The following is a 17790-nucleotide window of genomic DNA, read 5'->3' as shown; positions in this document are numbered from 1 at the left end:
GCTTTGCTGCATATTTCTTTTACCTCAAAGTTCTCTTTACCACAGTAAGGAGAAGCTAAGCCATCAAAGCTGCCCAGAGGTGTGTCTCAGTTTTCAACACAAGATGCTTATGTGTACTCAAAAGCATTATTCAGAGGCTGGCGCTGTGGGGAAGTGAGCAATGCTGTCCTTGTTGACATGGTATCCATACAGGTGCTGCTTCAAGTCCCGACTGCTCCACTTTCAATTCAGCTCCCTACTAATGTATCTGGCCAAACAGTGGAGGATGGCCCCAGTGCTGGAGGCCTTGCACCCACGTAAAACTCCTGGCTCCTGGTTTAGGACTGACCTATCTGACTGTTGTGGCTATCAGGGGAGTGACCCAGTGGATGGAAGATCTCTCACTCCCACTCTTATCTCCTCTATAAATGCCTTTCAAATGAATAATTATTTAGAAAAGCATATCAAGTCACATTCTGAGGTTCTCCAATCAGTACCACACAAAGTCCTACTACAAGGCTTTTCTCTATATGTCTTTTCTCACTCCTAGTGAACCTAAGGAACTAAATTCTGTGTATTTCACTAGGGAGAGAATTACGCAGGAGTGAGTGAGCACATCAGTATTATATTTGCTCATAGTGACTGGCATACTCTATCATTCCTAAGTTTTGTGTTTCTTGCTCTTCCATAAAGCTGAAAGTCGCTGTATCTGTTTTTGTACTTTATTATTATTACTTCAGAGCAAACACTCTCACAGGCAAGATGCATGAATGCATGCTTATCACTCTTGCATGCTCCTACAGAACCTTCTACAGAGCTATATTCAAAGGTCTTTTAGTAAACGCTGAACTAGCTGACTAACCAGTCTCTCAGCTGGTCCTATATTCTACATACCACTGCTGAAGGCATGATCTACAACCATGACAGTAAGCAATAGAATAAGATCATGTCTTTAACAGGCCATGATCATGAAATGTTTGTGAAGACCATTCATGAAGTGAGAGGGGCTTGCAAGCAGACACAGGCAGGAGGAATAAAAGCCAGTCCTCCTGATGGCAGGAGAAGCAATGGGATCATCTCTCTCTAGACAGATGAGCAAGCAAGAAAACAGATAACACAACTTGTCTCAGAAGCAAGCAGCAAGATGAGGCAGTAAAAACCCATCAGCATACATCATCCTATCATGGCTCAGTGTCATCCCCAGCCTCTATTAGCCCTCGCTGCATCAGCGCAAGTCCCAGACACTTTATCCTGTTTATAATTGCTGATGAGCAGTAATAAGGCCTCCATGCCTCAGCTCTGTCCGTTCCACTTCGGCACCCACCTATTAGGTAATAACTTTTATTTACAGCCTTGCTGGATGCGCTGTTCTATTAGTACCAGCCAGGAACTGAGTAGGGCAATGGAAAAAAAAAAAAAGAAGGCTCTTTAATGGGGAGTATCATTGCAAGGCTCAGATGATTTATAATACAGCTTTGTGGCTGCTCTATCATGTTCTTTCTGGAAACCCTACTTTTCTAACACATTGCCCTCTAACACACACTATGGAGCAGTACCTACAAAGCATACTCTTTCAACTAACCGTCCCTACCCTCATCCCAAGGTTCCAAAGGAGAGGAGGGGTATTAAATTCCCTTGATATTCTTCTTAATAGTGTTGGCTCAGGCATTTTTGCCCCAGTGGAGTAATAGAAGAGCTAATTAATAGGAGTTCAGGACTCTTTCTCCTTGGTCAGAGTGCAGGCGAATGAGCAGAAAAGTGGGGAGTGGGGGGAGGCAGTGTAACTGCATCCACGGAGCCAACCAAACCAAATTTGCATAAAGCATGTGTACAAGAAGCTCAATACCAAAGCCTAGGTCCATATTTCTAATACACCAACAAACCACATCATGCTTAGCTTTCCTTTTTATACAAGAGGACATTTTAATTTTCATAGTGCAAAAATTAATTCTGATGAGACTGGCACTTCAGTTCGATAAGTAATCTTACCCTTGCTTCTTCAGAGTAAGAACAAAACCTCTCAAACAAACTCCTGACATCAAGTGCAACAAACTTATACATTACATGCCAAGCCTGCAGCATAAACATAGCAACTCAAGGCAATGGGACAGAACTCTCACTAAGGGGCACATAAGCACCTGCTGTTATTTACAGTGCCTATAACCACATTCTATTCTTTAATAACCTAATATCAGAAGCCGACTGATTGAAGTTACAGAAAAACAGAAGAACCTCAAGAAAAACCATTTAGTAAACCATTTTCCTCCCCAATTATCAACCCAGTTGCCAAAAAACACCTCTTCACCTCTAGGTGAAGAGCCACTTTGACATATCATGGTAATTTTACTGAGAACTACTACTAATCTGCTGCCAAAGATGGCACCTTTTCATCTGGGGAAATTCCCTGCAGTCTTGTCAAATATCTGGCCTTCATTTTGTCTCCCGCTTTAACAATCAAATGAACTCCTTCTGGAACAAAAATGATGAGTGCATGCGCTAAAATATTTTTTCAGTAATTTTTTCCCTTGCCATGACAGATTTACTGTTTTGATCTTTCTTCAATGGTTACATTAAATGCTAATAAAAAATGAAAGGTTTATATCTTCCCTAATATTCTCCTAATAGTAATTTGCATATTATGTAAGTAGGCCAAATTTCTTATTTTCTGTCTCAAATGCTGATACTGCAGACCTGAGGGAAAAAACTATACCTAAAGAACTAACCAAAATCAAAGAAAAAAGTGAACTACAGAGGTAACTCAGACCCAAAGCCACCTTCCATTACAAGGCCACAGAGAAGACGACGGGGAAGCCCGCCCCTTAGAAAATCCTTGTACAATGTAAGATGCTGACCAATACATATTGTTGAGTCACTGAGCCAACTCTTGGATTAGATGTACCAGTTGAAATGTTTCCATGAATATCTACTCTATCTGGAGATAAAAACACAGGCAGGTACACATTTCTAAAATTTGCAGAGCCACTTCTGATTTAACACCATCACCCTTCGGCTTCTGAATCATTTTTAAAGATCTTATAGAAAGCTCTTGGTAACATAACAACAACAAAACAGACCTTTTTAATGAGCTTCTGAACAGTGATGTGCAAAGTGTTTAGCACATCAATCTTCACTCCACTCCCAGGTCAAAGTATTTTCTTTTCTCATATTTGTAAGAACAAACAGTACATCACCAGCAGGTTGCCCAAGAGAAGTTTGTCCAGAAAATATGTGTGTGTGTGATAGTGGCGGGCAATGAATAATACAAGATCATACCAGTTTATGTCACTGTTCATCACACAAAAAAACAAAACAAGCGACCCCAAAACATAATAATATGCTTTCAGGAATGAAGGAACTAATGGATGAAAGAGGAAGTCGAGGGCAAAGAGAGAGACAAGGAAAAGAGAGATAGGAAGCAGGGTTGGGGGAGGCAGAAAGGGATATACAGTTAAAACCAATTAACATATTTTTCACAGAGCAGAAGGAAGACACTTTCTGGAAAACTGCCTTGATTTTTAATGGGATAATTTCTTTTCCTATCTGCTTTAATCTCAGGCAACGCTAGTTACCTTATGGCCCCACAAATGGATATTTTACTTGTCACTCTACTAATTATGATTACATTTCTTAACATACACATAGTATTTTTTTAGTCAGACTTTTCAAGTCTATCACAGGGGAGCTTTATCTACTCAGCATTTTGGCTGCAAGAAGAGTAAAAGCAAATAGAGTAAAGTTGGCTGACCAGGATTGGTCAAACATGGAAATTTGTCTATGGATATTTTTCTTATTTTAACTTCAGAATTAAAGGAACTATAAAATTAAAAGACAAAAACAAATTCATATGAAAGTCAACTACAGAGAGAACAATTCCAGTTTTGTCCCATATGTTTCAATGTCTGACCCCTTTATTTATTCAACCTAGGACTAAGACCTGCTTGCATGGTGCCAACCCTGCCACTCAGCAGAGGAACCAGCCCAGATGAACAGTCTGTGGGCTAATCATTGTTCAAGAATCCTGTTGGTTCCACCTGTGCCTTAAAGTTTAAGCTTCATCAACAGAAAACTCCAAAATAAACAGAATACAAAGTAATGTTTCTTTTATTGCATCTCTGCAATAAACATTACCAAGAGGCCACATACATTGTTTTTGAATTATAAATTCTAATAAAAGGCAGCAAACTTCCTTCCTTTTCCAAAAGGCACTTTAAATACTGCATTCCCAAATAAAATTGTGTGAGAGAGGCAACCACAGATTACAGTGTTTTAAGGTATAACTTGATGGTTAGAAAACATGAAGTACAAAAGGGAAACTGCTTTGCCAAAGAAAATGATTCATTCTTGGCAGGAATGCTGAGAGTTAACAAAGGAATATGTGGAAAACATTCGGAGCTCTTAAAAAAAAATGCAAACTCTCTCTAGCAATCTGAAGGTGTGATGTGCTTTAACTCCCACTTGATAACCTGGGACTGGGCAGCTGTTTTCAACCTTCTCTGACCACATACATCTCAGTGCTCTAAGAGGGGCAGAGCAGGATAAACAAGGAAAACCAGACTCTTCACTATTTTTTCCCTCCTTACACTTCAAAATGACCATGGTGTGCCTTTTTCTTTCTGTCTGAAGATCACATCGAGTTTAACTGTTAACAGTTCTGTGTGGCTAAAAGCCACCATTGAAAGAAAAAAATCTTCCCCAACTGACTCACAAAAACCAAACTGACTTTTCATTTACCAGAACTACTTTTTGCAATCTGCTTTCTACACTCACAGTTATCACAAAGCAATTTCTTAAAAAGAGTGCTTCTCTTTTTGATGGATGTTGACAAACTAGTTTACACCACAGTCCAACCCTCTAAATTCCAATTACTACCTGCTACAAATAGTTGTTACTTGAAATATAAATAGAGATCAATTAAAATCACCACCCAAGTCCTTATTTACAAACCACTGGTAATGATCTAATGCTCATATTGAGATAAAATTTTCAAAGTATTACAAGAAATAAACAACTTGCATTTCCTGCACAAAAATATCTGGCCATGTGCCTTTAATATCCTTTAATATACATATTTGTTATCTATACACTCTGTGTGCATGTGACATAAATAATGAAATTAGTTTACAGAATAGAAATTTTAAAAGGATAAAGAACTTTTTCCTATTTTCTTCCCATACCTCACAGACCATAGATTCAACACCTTCCTTCTTCAGAGGCCACTGACAAACACTTTATTCTGGCCTAGGTATTCTCCTAACACATAGCTTTACGTTCCAAGCCACTTTCAGTTTGACATGGCTCTGAGGCAGTTGGTAGAATCTAATTAAGGGCTTCACTCTGTGGTTCCCATGACACAAGTATAAGGAAATTATTCACCGGACATCTATGTTTGAAGGCCTAACTAGGATCCATATGGGAGAGCTTTAGGAGTGCCTTCCATGTTTAGAGATACCAGAAAACATGTGTTAGAGCCATAAATCCTGTTCTGAAAGAATCTAAACATACAGACTAGAACGAATATTCCAGCAATGTGACAGTAACAGTTGGTTATTCAAAAGAATGATAATCAACATCCCTATCATGAGCAAACTGCTGACTGCAAGACAGAAAGAAATCTGGAGACAAAAGCAGACAACTTGAAATTTTCAAAGGACATAATTTCATTTCTTATCAAAATCAGGAAGCTTTATGTTCTAGAATCAGGGCCAGCATTTAGGGTTGAAGCATTCTGGTTAATCGAGAACCTTATTGGCAAAGACAGCATTTTTGAAAGGAAACACAAGATAGGTGGGAGGGGCTACAGTGAGCTAATCCTTTACCTGCTAGCACCAGCATCCCCTGTGTCCTGCCTGCGTCACTTTCTTTCTAGCTCTTTGCTTACGGCCTGGAAAGGCAGCAGAGAATGGCCCAATTCCTTGGGCCCCTGCACCCATGTGGGAAACCTGGAAGAAGCTCCTGGCTTCAGATTGGCTCAGCTCTAGCCATTTCAGCCAACTGGGGAGAAACCCAGCATTATAGATCGTTTTTTGAAAACTTAGGTTTTTTTTTTGTTTGTTTGTTTTTGAAGGACAGTAGGCAGAACTTAATTAAAAATCTCAGCTTCTCTTCATTTTACATGCGATAATCTGCCCATGTTGCTATAATTTCCTTCCAAATCAGAAATTCTCAATATTCTCCTAGCTAAGAAGTACATATACACCAAAATGGAATATGAGACTGAAAAAATTGATGTCTCCCTTATGTCTTATCCCTTACAAAATCAGTCTCAGTTCCTACTGTGATACTGGTATGCAACACAGAACCAACTAATGAAAGCAGTCATGTCAATGAGAGCTGGCACTCTCTTCTTCCTTCCATGTAAAATAGTTGTTGTGTTTATCAGCACCATTTAGTGAGTACCCACTGTATATACAGAATCTTTACAACAGTAGTTATCAATTACCATTGGTCTACTACATGAACTTTGTATAACTTTTTTTTTAAACACCAAAGTAACAGATTACTCACTTTATTTTATAGGACAAATGTTGAGATGTTATATTTTTTAGTGGCTAAGCAAGGATCAGAAATTAAATATAATTCTAAAATTTTAAAATAACTTCACTAAATGCTCAATTTCCAAATCTGTATTCTGCTTTTCTCAAATTCCATCAATAATAATGCTTTCCCATTGTCTATCTAAAAGAAGAGACAGCTACTACACAATTTGAAAACAGCATGGGTTCCCAAGTGGAACCAACTTAGTTCAAGCTGTGGCTTCATTTCCTTCTAGCAACACTGCCTCAGTAAATACTTGTTACTTTTTGAGTGTTATTTTTTTTTTCTTTTATCTGTAAAGAAGGAATAATGCTGAAATTAAAAAAAAAACATTCTGAAGAGCAAGTGCGCATGTATACAAAGAACAATTAATGGTGCCTGGCATTTACTGTGTGGTAAGCACACAGTAAATGTCCCCACTATTCTTGGAAACACCAGCATGGCAGCAGTTCCACCTAGAAGACAGGTACAGTGTATGTTACTCAGAAGAGGTTCCTGCTAGTTTCAGTGTTAGGCTAAGCAGCAGTCCCCCAAACCTCTCGAGATGATCCAACAGGCTCAAGGTTGGGAAGGCATGCTGGGAGTAGTTTCTTTCTCTGAGGGTCGGCATTAAAAGGAAAGAAGAAAAGCTAGAGTATGCTGTGCATTAAAGTGTTTGATTTGATCAAAGAACTTTGAATGTTTCCAAGCTTTTGGCTAAAGAGGAAAGGCAGCAGGCGCTCCAGCTGCCCACAGGTTAATCAGGACAGTGTGTCTTCAAGGCACAGTTCTATTTCAGTTAGATGAATCCAAGATACCCAGTGGAATAGGGAGAATAGACACAGGAACATGCCAGATTTATTTCAGACACTCCTGCCTGAAAGCAAATCATGGGAAAAAGGAAAGTTCTTCAAAGTTTAATGTCTGGATGTACCCCAAAATCATACAAAGACAGGTTTGTTTAAGGTTTTATACCAGGGTCTGGGGTGTTGGCTCAGTAGTTAAATTCTCACGTTGTACACACCAGCATCTCATATGGTGCTGATTTGTGTCCCGCCTGCTCCACTTCCCTTCTAGTTCCCTGCCTGTGGCCTGGGAAAGCCACAGAAGATGGCCAAAAGCCTTGGGACCCTGCACCTACAAGGGAATTTCAGAAGGAGCTCCTGGCTCCTGATCAGCTAAGCTCTGGCTGTTGCAGCCATTTGGGAAGTGAACCAGCAGACAGAGCTTTCTTTCTGCATATCCTCTATTTAAATCTGTCTTTCCAATAAATACATCTTTTTAAAAAAAATGGGGAGGGAGGAGGCTAACACCAAACTGTGAGCATTTAAAGAAACTGAAATTTTGGTAAAGGCTGGATGTTTTGTGCTATTTCTGTTGGACACTCAAAAGAGAAAGTTAAATTATGAAAAATATTTTGTGACCTTTAGAAAAGCAATATAAGTATTCTGACTCTTCCAAATATAATCCTGAGATTTTAAATAGCAAGCAGCATTATTGAAAAGGCAAATATTATTTAAAATAAATTAAGCTATAGGCTACGGGAGCAATAGGCATTATGACTGCTCTTTAGAGAGCCACAAAATTCATGACTCCACGTTTAATAAAAATGTCACAGATGCACAAAGATGTTTTGGGGAGTCTATGCAACTAAAAACAGTAATTTCAGCGTTATCTGACAGCTTTAAGACAAATTAGAAAAAATAATTTCCCCCAAACTATGGAGATACCATAATAGAGAAAATGTAACACAAATTTTCTATTCTAAAACTCCTTTCATCTTCGGTCCATTATTTAAACAACTACTTTGTCAGTAGGTCCAAGACCTAAACAAACTGGCCACAGGCTACAAACTGCGTTTTGTGTGTTTCATATCTTAACAGCATGCTTCAGATAACAGGAAGCAGGTAATGTGATGTCTACCTTCTGGAATCTAGCTACCAGCATTAACTCAGTCAGCGGGACCCAAGACCATCACTCTGACCTTTGCTACCATTCCATTCCCACCACTGTGCATTCAACAGAGCAGGTCACAACTGATGGGGGAAATTAAGAGACTACCCTGACAAACAGAGCAAGTCAGAACCAACTGTTCTTTTCTGTGAAGAGTTCTGATAAGGATGAATTCATGAAACAATGATATACATACCTGTACCACAGGATCTTTTGGTTGGTGTGATTAACGAGACATGAGCTGTGTCTGTGCATGGCCCACCTAGAAACAGAAAGGCAGGCACATCAGTCAGGACATAACTGTTCCACGTCCCTAAATGCATTCTTGAACACAGAGAAAACTTTTGCAAACATTTACAGGGAGGAGCAATAGCAAAGAAGATGGTAGAAGGAGTGGAGGTTAATTTTAAGGATGACCCTTGAGTTCAGCAATCAAGTCTACAGCGATCTACAATGTATCTACATTTTACTTTGCAGGGAAAAATAAAAGTCAAGTCTTGGGCCTGGCGGCATGGCTAGTGGCTAAAGTCCTCGCCTTGAACACACAGGGATCCCATATGGACACCAGTTCTAATCCCAGCAGTCTCGCTTCCCATCCAGCTCCCTGCTTGTGGCCTGGGAAAACAGTGGAGGATGGCCCAAAGCCTTGGGACCCTGCACCGATGTGGGAGACTCGGAAGGGGCTCCTGGCTCCAGATCAGCGCAGCACCGGCTGTTGCAGTCACTTGTGGAGTGAATCATTGGATGAAGGATATTTCTCTTTGTCTCTCCTCCTCTCTCTATATATCTAACTTTGCAATAAAAATAAAATAAATCTAAAAAAAAAATTCAAGTCTCACATAAGGATAAGAATGTAAAAAATAAAACTTTAATTATAATTCAAATCCAGATGATAAGAAATGATCCTTATGTTCAGGAAAATGAGTTATTTCAAATAGCACTAGGCAGGAGTACTCCCCACCTGATCTTAGTGGTCACTGTACCTTTTAGTTTATTGTACAACTAGCCTTATTTACAGGGAGAGAGGGAATCCCTAAAGAACGGTAAGTTAATTAACAAAGAAAGAATAAAGATCATTTTGGTAGATAAAGAAAGCTTTGATGATAAAGGTTTCATTATACAAACAAGGATATGAGATGAAAAGAGTCTTTATGGGATCAGGCGGACCCTGGATCTGATATACAAGCCTAAGTAGACAAGAGATATAACTACACAGTGAATAAAGGCCTAAAAAGTAATAGTTTCATTCTACATAGTTAAAACTAACAACACATTACGATGTTTTTTATTAATGCATGCTCAACATTCCTTATTAATTGTGTCCTATCCTTCAAATAGTTTTAAATAGGAAGTTATCATGCAAATATGAAGGCCAATGGTTCCTGATGTGCCTTTATGGCACAAGGTGATGAAACAGTGATAAAAGAACAGCAGACACAGAAAAAATAACACATTTATTTTGAAAAGACTCACTAAGTGACTGACAAGCAAAGGGCAAACATGGTTACACAGTAAAGATGTATGTAATTTATGACAATACTCAATAGTACTGAAGTTACTCACCAAAAGGGGAGGAAAAATGAAAGAACACTGAGACATGTTCCCTTAGGGTAGGGGCTTGAAGATCCCATCTACAAAGTGGGCCATCAGCCTACTTCCTATACTAAGGTCACAGCAGCATCAACTTTAGTGGGTTTAAGACAACATAAAAGGAAAACTTTAAAAGGGAGGAAAAAAATGACTGTTAATTTCTTTTTACTTCCTGTTGTTGATTTTCTATTGTGGCTTTTCATTTAAGGGGATGTACAGCAACTGTGAAATGGAGGATATTGCATTGTATCTTCCCATATCCAGATGTAAGGATACAATGCAGTATGCATCTCTACTTCCAGACTAAGATAGCCTCCCAATGAAACTGTTTACTATATGACAATAGGATGATGGACTCTGCCATTGTCCATGCCCACAATAATGGACAGAACTATACTATAGTAACCATACAGGGGAATTCGGTGGGGGGCGGTAGGGGGGAGCTGGGGAGAGGATATGGGAAATCCCAGGGACCTACAGAACTATATCATAAAATGGTAATAATAATAACAATAAATAAAAGATTTTTTAAAAAAATAAAAAGTAAAAGTGAGAAAAAATGAAGTAAGGGCACTGTTTACTTCAAAGAACACTCAGCGCAGGGGGGGACCCCAGAGTGGAGCAGGCGGACAGAAGGAGGCTTGTATCCCAACCCTGAAGACTCCCAGATCCTCACCAAGGACTATCAGTACCAGCATCGAAGACTACATCCCAACTGCCAAGGAGACCACGGGAAATTGGGAGTGCCTTCAAGAGGCCAAGAATGCTGAGGTCACCCAACCCCGTTTGGATCTACCACACGGGATGGAAGAAACCCAAATCCTGCCTTGCAGGATCCAAGGTCATCGGAATGGCAACCAGGAGCACTGAGCTTACCGTATTATTAGGAAGGCAAAAATCAAAGTACATAAATAAAAAACAATATAAGACAACTATAAATAAGCTGGATGGAAAATGATCAAGTGCCAAAGAGATGGACCAGGCAATAAGTACTGTATGTTGTCAGGAACAGGGATAATCATCACATTGGCCCTGATTACCTAAAAATGCAAGAATCTGACAATGAGGCAAGAATAAACTGAAGAGTTTTTAAAGTCAGAAAGGGCACAGAATATCTCAATCTAATATCATATTCACCAAAGAATGCTTAATACGTTAAAATCCCAGAGATCTGCTTTCCAAACAGGCAACATGAAGAGATCATAGCCTATTTCGTATCTAACAAAAAACTCTATCTAACTTGCTTTTGTTTACTTTTTAAAATGCTTTAACCTCTGCTTTCCTAAGAGGTTTTTTTTTTTTTTAATTTTGTTAACTAAAGCATTTTCATTTCTGGGAAAAAAAACAGGTTGTTACAGAAATTTAAATTTAAATCCTTCAAGTCCTCCCCACTTGCTGAGCAATGCTGGATAGAATAGTCTTTGGTTTAACCAAAAAAATTTAAAAAATAGTAAAATTGGGGCCTGGCGCTGTGGCGCAGTGGTTAAGGTCCTCGCCTTGCACGCCCAGGATCCCATATGGGCACCGGTTCTAATCCCGGCAGCCCGGCTTCCCTTCCAGCTCCCTGCTTGTGGCCTGGGAGGGCAGTCGAGGACGGCCCAAAGCTTTGGGACCCTGCACCCGCGTGGGAGACCCGGAAGAGGCTCCTGGCTTTGGATCGGCATAGTATCGGCCGTTGTGCTCACTTGGGGAGTGAATCATTGGACAGAAGACCTTCCTCTTTGTCTCTCCTCTCTGTATATCTGCCTTTCCAATAAAAAAAAATAATAAATCTTTAAAAAAAATAGTAAAATTGTTGGCAAGCCAAAAGGTTTAATTGATCACTTGTTACTTGAGCACATTATAAGCATTAAAGCTTTATAATATGGCTAATTTCCTCTTCCACATGAATTCATGATCCCAAGACTCAGAACACACAACACAGCCTACTCTTGGTTATGACTATGTTAGCAGTGGGTGCTTCACCATGTTCACGTCTAAATGAAAACTACAGGCTGTTGGATTCAATCAGGACAGTAACGCACATTTCAAAAAAAAAAAAAAACCTTTTTCTTGATGCATAACATACAGAAAAATATACACCAAATATCCTTTAATCCAAAATATTCGGGGACCAGAAATGTCTTGGATTTTGGAGTATCTTGTATATATAGAGTAAGATATCATGGGACAAGGTTTAAAATATAAACAAGAAATTCATTCATGTTTCACATAAATTTAAAACACACAGTCTGAAGGTAGTTTTGTACAATACTTCTACAGTGCTTGCATTTTTCTGAGATTCTCAAGTGAGTTTATACATGGAATTTTCCACCTATAGCATCATGTCAATGCTCCAAGAGTCACATATTTTATAGCATTTCAGTTTTTTTAATTTCTGAATTCCAGATGTTCAGCCTATACTAGACAGGACAAAGTACTCAAATGTCATGCAGATTCTGAGGTTTAAACACACACACACACACACACACACACACACACACACACACACACACACACACACAGTAACAATCACTGAAATATTAGAATACTTCCAACACAAGAAAATTCTGGGTATCAAACTTAAAATACAGGATCCTATGCCCTGCTTTGGAAAACTTTCACCCAACTGGTTGGCATGGACATAGGAAAACATAAGGGTACATTCTAAACTAGCTGAATACAATGTAAATATAGTAGACCAGTTAGCTACAGTCTCTGATAACATCTTCTTTGCCTAGAATCACTGAATTTTCACAACACAATGAGCTACACAGAGGACAAAAGTCACTAACAGACACTAATAGTCACTAACTACCAGAATATATTTTAATAGGACATAAAATAATCTATCCAGTAAAATTACAAAAGAGACAGTCAATTCTAAACCAAAGAAATGGGGCTCAAATTCATGAATTAATGTTCTATTTAAAAATATCACAGCTTATTTTAAACAATAGAATTTTAGCCTTATCTGTTGGCTGAGAGTTTATTTTTAAAAGAATTTCTGGTGAATAAATTTCTATAGGTTTGGCAAATATGCAAATAACTTTTAAGTCTACTGAGTGCATCTCAACATACATCATCATGAAAGTGTTCTCCAGAGAGCTCGTTAAACCAACAACCCAATCCAATGTATTCGCTACATTACAGTAAAGTACAAACAGAACCATAGTTGAGCCAAGACAAATTGACAGCAAGAGTAACTGGCAGTGAGAATATATCCCTGTTTTGATAATTGGGCAATATTATAACCAGAGGACTTGGAATTAAGTTGGTCTGGCAAACTATAACCTAGAAATGCCTTAAGATCTAGAACAGAAGTATATGTGTACCACACATTTATTGTACACCAATTACTCTGTCATTTGAAATTTCCTGTAACTATCAAATACAAGGAGTAACCACAGTAGATTGCAATATCTGCCCTTATACAATTAATTTCAAATTAACTTGGTTAAAATGAATACAGAAAACTAAGGGCCACTCAAGGGAAAGCTCTTTACGGTTCTGTCCACAACAAGAAAAATCTAACAAAGGACCTGTGTAGCTACAGCAAGTAGCAGTGTTGATGGTTAACACTAAAGGTCAACATCAGGTCACCTTCACAAAAGGGATAAAGTTGGCATTTGGTTTCTAAATTTTCTACTGCCTGTCTGAACAAGGGCATTTTTCACCATTAATTACCATAAATTCTGCTCTGATTTTTGCCCATTCTTTCCAAACAGTGTAGAAGAGACCTAGCAACGAATGGGAAAGGTGAGGAAGCTGTGGTTGAATGTGGAATGTCTGCGGAGTGGGACTAAGGTTGGGAAAATAAATGCATTCCTAAGCATTTAACAATCCAAACCATTGTCTTTTACTTTATATTAGCAGCAACTGAATTTGGAAAAAATTTTTTTCTAAAGATTTATTTATTTGAAAGATGGGTGACAGAGGAAAACAGATATCTTCCACCTACTGGTCCAATCCTCAAAAGGCTGAAAAAGACTGGACCAAGCTGCAGCCAATAGCCTCGAACTCCATCAGAGTCTCCCATGAGGGTGCCAGAACTCCAAGCACGTGGGCCATCTTCTACTACTTTCCTAGGTGCATAACCAGGTATCCTGACCAGCAGAAAAATAGTAACGAGTTTAACTGCTGTCTGATACGTGACAACTAGGATGTTAGCATCACAGGCGATGACAATCCACTGCAACACATCACCAGTAACAGAAAAATAAATTTTTGTCACTTTTTTCTTTTTTTAAGATTTATTTATTTTTGTTAGAAAGGCAGATTTACAGAAAGGAGATACAGAAAGGAATCTCTTCTGTCCACTGATTCACTCCCCAACTGGCCGCAGCTGCTGGAGCTGAGCTGATCCAAAGCCAGGAGCCAGGAGCCTCTTCCAGGTCTCCCACGCAGATGCAGGGTCCCAAGGCTTTGAGCCATCCTCGATTGCCCTCCCAGGCCAAAGGCAGGGAGCTGGATGGGAAGTGGAACAGCTGGGACACAAACAGGCATCCATATGGGTTTCTGACACATGCCAAGGCAAGATTTTAGTCACTAGGCTACCATGCGAGGCCCAGTTTTGGTATTTTAATGTTATTTAAGCATTATAAAGCTTCTTGCTTAAAGTAGCACTTTCTAGGCCTTCAGAACCAGACTGACAGCAAGATTAAACACTCAGAGCTAACTTGGAACCAATCATGATAAATGCTCTTTAGTAAGTAAGGGAACTAAATTTTTCAGTATTCTTCCTGAACACATTAAAAAATATCCTGACCTACTCATCTATCAGCCAATCCCACAGACTCCTTGAAAACTAACTCAAGGGGAAAGTAGAAAACACACTGGTTTGGAGAGGGAAGTTACACTTAGGCTAGGCACCCTGTTGGACACTGAAAACATAAGGATTTTTCCTTAATTTTGCAAGACATCAACCATCTAACCGGTAAGTTCTGTGAAAACAATTATGAGAACTGGTTATTTTTGGCTCCTGGTTCTGCTAGCTCTCATTGGCTGCAGTTAAATCATGTGCTAAAACACATCAATTAGGAAAAATGGACTGTCAAGAAGTCAGTCAGCTAAAAATTGCCAGCAGCTCAATAATCAAACAAATCTTCTATCAGCTCTTTCATGGTAACTGCAAAACATTAATACACAAAAATAACCATTCCTTTTGCAGATTTATAACACTTCAATTTTCCTGCTTAATTAACATGACATTTACATAACAGTATCTAATTAATTTCCAAGGAAAGGCACTACGGGCTAATTAGAAATGCATCATCTATTTAAACTAGCTTGTCAATTCAACTCTAACATAATTGTACATTGTTTACCTTTGCAGCATCTCACTTCTCCAGGCTCACAGTTTTGAGTGTAGTTTTTAAACATATAGTGTGTGTGCATAAATCACAGAGAGAAGGAGAGATACAGAGATCTTACATCTACTGGTTCAATTCCCAAAAAAGTCACAACAGTCTGCACTGGAAAAGGCTGAAGCCAGCGACCAGGAACTCCATGCTGGTCCACCACATGGGTGATCAGGGCCCAAGCACATTCTGTTGTTTTCTTGGGCACTTTAGCAGGACGCTGGATAGAAAGTGGAGCAGCCAGGACTCCAATACAGAATGACGCTATCACAGATGGGTTTAACCTACTGACCCACACTGCCAACATTGCACCTAACCTGCTCAGATTTAATTGTAATTTTATTATTTCTCTAAAGATCATAACATATTTATAACAGATTATTGATAAGGCTATTAAGAAAAACCGCAATAGAGATTGAAGCAGTCTTGATGTAGTCGTGATAAGATTGTAAATTATCAAAAAAAGATTGTAAATTATCTCTTTAGAATATTCTAATAATCAGGGCAGACACTATGACATAGTATTAAGCTGCAGCCTGCAAAGCTGGCACTCCAAGTGAATGTGGGTTGGAGTCCCGGCTGCTCCATTTTCATTTTCTTTCCCTGAGAAAGCAGCTGAACCTGGCCCAAGTACTAGCAATCCTGTTACCCCCACAGATGGACTGCCCCAGCCCTGACTGATGCATCTGCTTAGGCAATGAACTATTAGTAGATGGAAGAGTTTCTCTGTCTCCCACCCCTCACTCTAACTCTACCTTCCCACACCCCCTCAAATATATATATATATAATACATCTTTAAAAAATATTCAAACAACCAATATTCCATTTACAGTAAAATATTCGCTATTTAGAGCCATCAATACACACATGCAGTTTTAAAACAGAAAATAGGTGACAAGAATGACTACCAAGGACAAATCAAAATGTACAAGAAAATCTTCAAGTTATTCCTTCAGTAAAGAAAACCATCTCAGAACCTCACTTTAAACTTGCAATTCACAAAATGTTTTAATCAGAAAGGACACATCTAATTTGTCTATATAATTGATCTTGAAAAGCACTATTGATTAAAAACAAGGATACATAAAGATGTAACTGAATGGAGATCTAAGTTTACAGGATATCTTCAGGACAGATAATAGTCCTCCAACTTCTCCAAATGAAAACTTGGAAATTAAACCATCTACAAAGCTTGTTACACAATCTGATTACTAACCTCCCAGTTTAGAAGTTCTAATCCTAACACATTGCATAATCTCTCATACCATTTAGATCTAAATTAAAGACATTTCGGAGAACACAATTTACAAGTGGATCAGAACCTGCTACTGGTAGGCAGGGTGGGGTGGTGCAGTGAGTTAAGCTGCCCCATGGGATGCCTGAATCCTATTTTGGACAGCAGAGGACCAAGTCCTACCTCTGGTTGTGATTTGGTTTCCTGCTAATGTGATGACTCAGGTACTTGCATCCCTGCAACCCACATGGGCATCTGATGGAGTACTGGGTAAGTGGCTTTGGCCTGGTTCAGCCTCCGCTGCTGTGGCCATTTGGGGGAGTGAATCAACAGAGGGAAACAGCTCAATGTCTGCCTGCCTGTCTCTCTGTGTGTTTCCAATAAATAAATAAATAAGCATTTTTTTAAAAAAAGGGTTTATCTATATTGGAATGGCAAATTTATAAAGAGAAGGACAGACAGATCTTCCACTTGCCAGTTCGCTGATAAAATGACCGAAATGGCTGAAGCTAGCTGATCTGAAGCCAGAAGCTTCTGAGACTCCCATGTAGGTACATGGTCCCAAGGCTCAGCTGTTTAACCGGGCAACAAGCAGTGAGCCAGATCAGAAGTGGAGCAGCTGGCCACACACCAGCGTCTTTATGGGATGTCAGTGCTTGGCTTTTTAAAAAAGTTTTGTTACTCAGTAGTTTATTTTGCTCACAAATGGCTTCTCAACAACTTTTACGATCACTCTACCTTGACTCTCTTAAATAATGACAGTGCTAGGCAGCCGTGCAAATATCACAGTGCATGCATGCATGTACATGGGTATGTTATTTATTATTAACCTATGTGTGCAGAAGAAATAAAACTCCTATACCTCCTTCTCCAGGAAATAATACTAAGAATCCACTGAATTTAATTCCTTCCATCTTTCTAGTACTAACATACTCCTTAGGAGGGTAAAGAGAACCCTGTAGGAGCCGGGGGACATTTTGGAATAAATGTTCTCTGCAGACGCAGCAATAGCATGAATAAAGTGGGCCTTAAGGCATGGGCAGCCTTCTGAGTCTTGGTAATTAGCACACACGATATATAAAATCTGTTTAACTACTAAATGAAAATTATCCAGAACAAAAGTAATTAAGGGAAGGATATATATATTTATCTGTGTGTGTGTACATTTCCAGGTTGGAAAT

General features: G+C 39.1%; 1 protein-coding gene across 2 annotated transcripts in view; it reads right to left on the bottom strand.

Annotated features, from left to right (window-relative positions):
* The window catches only part of ZFAND3 (zinc finger AN1-type containing 3), a 242605-nt gene that overhangs the window by 42605 nt on the left and 182210 nt on the right, over positions 1–17790 (bottom strand). The window contains exon 4 of one of the 2 annotated variants that reach the window (XM_040983307.1): positions 8642–8707. The exons of the other annotated variant lie outside the window; for it this stretch is intronic. Within the exon in view, the coding sequence (XP_040839241.1) occupies positions 8642–8707 (66 nt within the window). The remainder of the gene's footprint in view (positions 1–8641; positions 8708–17790) is intronic. 2 annotated transcript variants of the gene reach the window in all.

The sequence above is a fragment of the Ochotona curzoniae genome, unplaced genomic scaffold (genome assembly GCF_017591425.1).
Source record: "Ochotona curzoniae isolate NIBS_2020 unplaced genomic scaffold, NIBS_Ocur_1.0 contig_3819, whole genome shotgun sequence".
Lineage (NCBI taxonomy): Eukaryota > Metazoa > Chordata > Mammalia > Lagomorpha > Ochotonidae > Ochotona > Ochotona curzoniae.
Note: the sequence above shows the minus strand (reverse complement) of the source record. Positions and strands in the feature narration are given on the sequence as shown.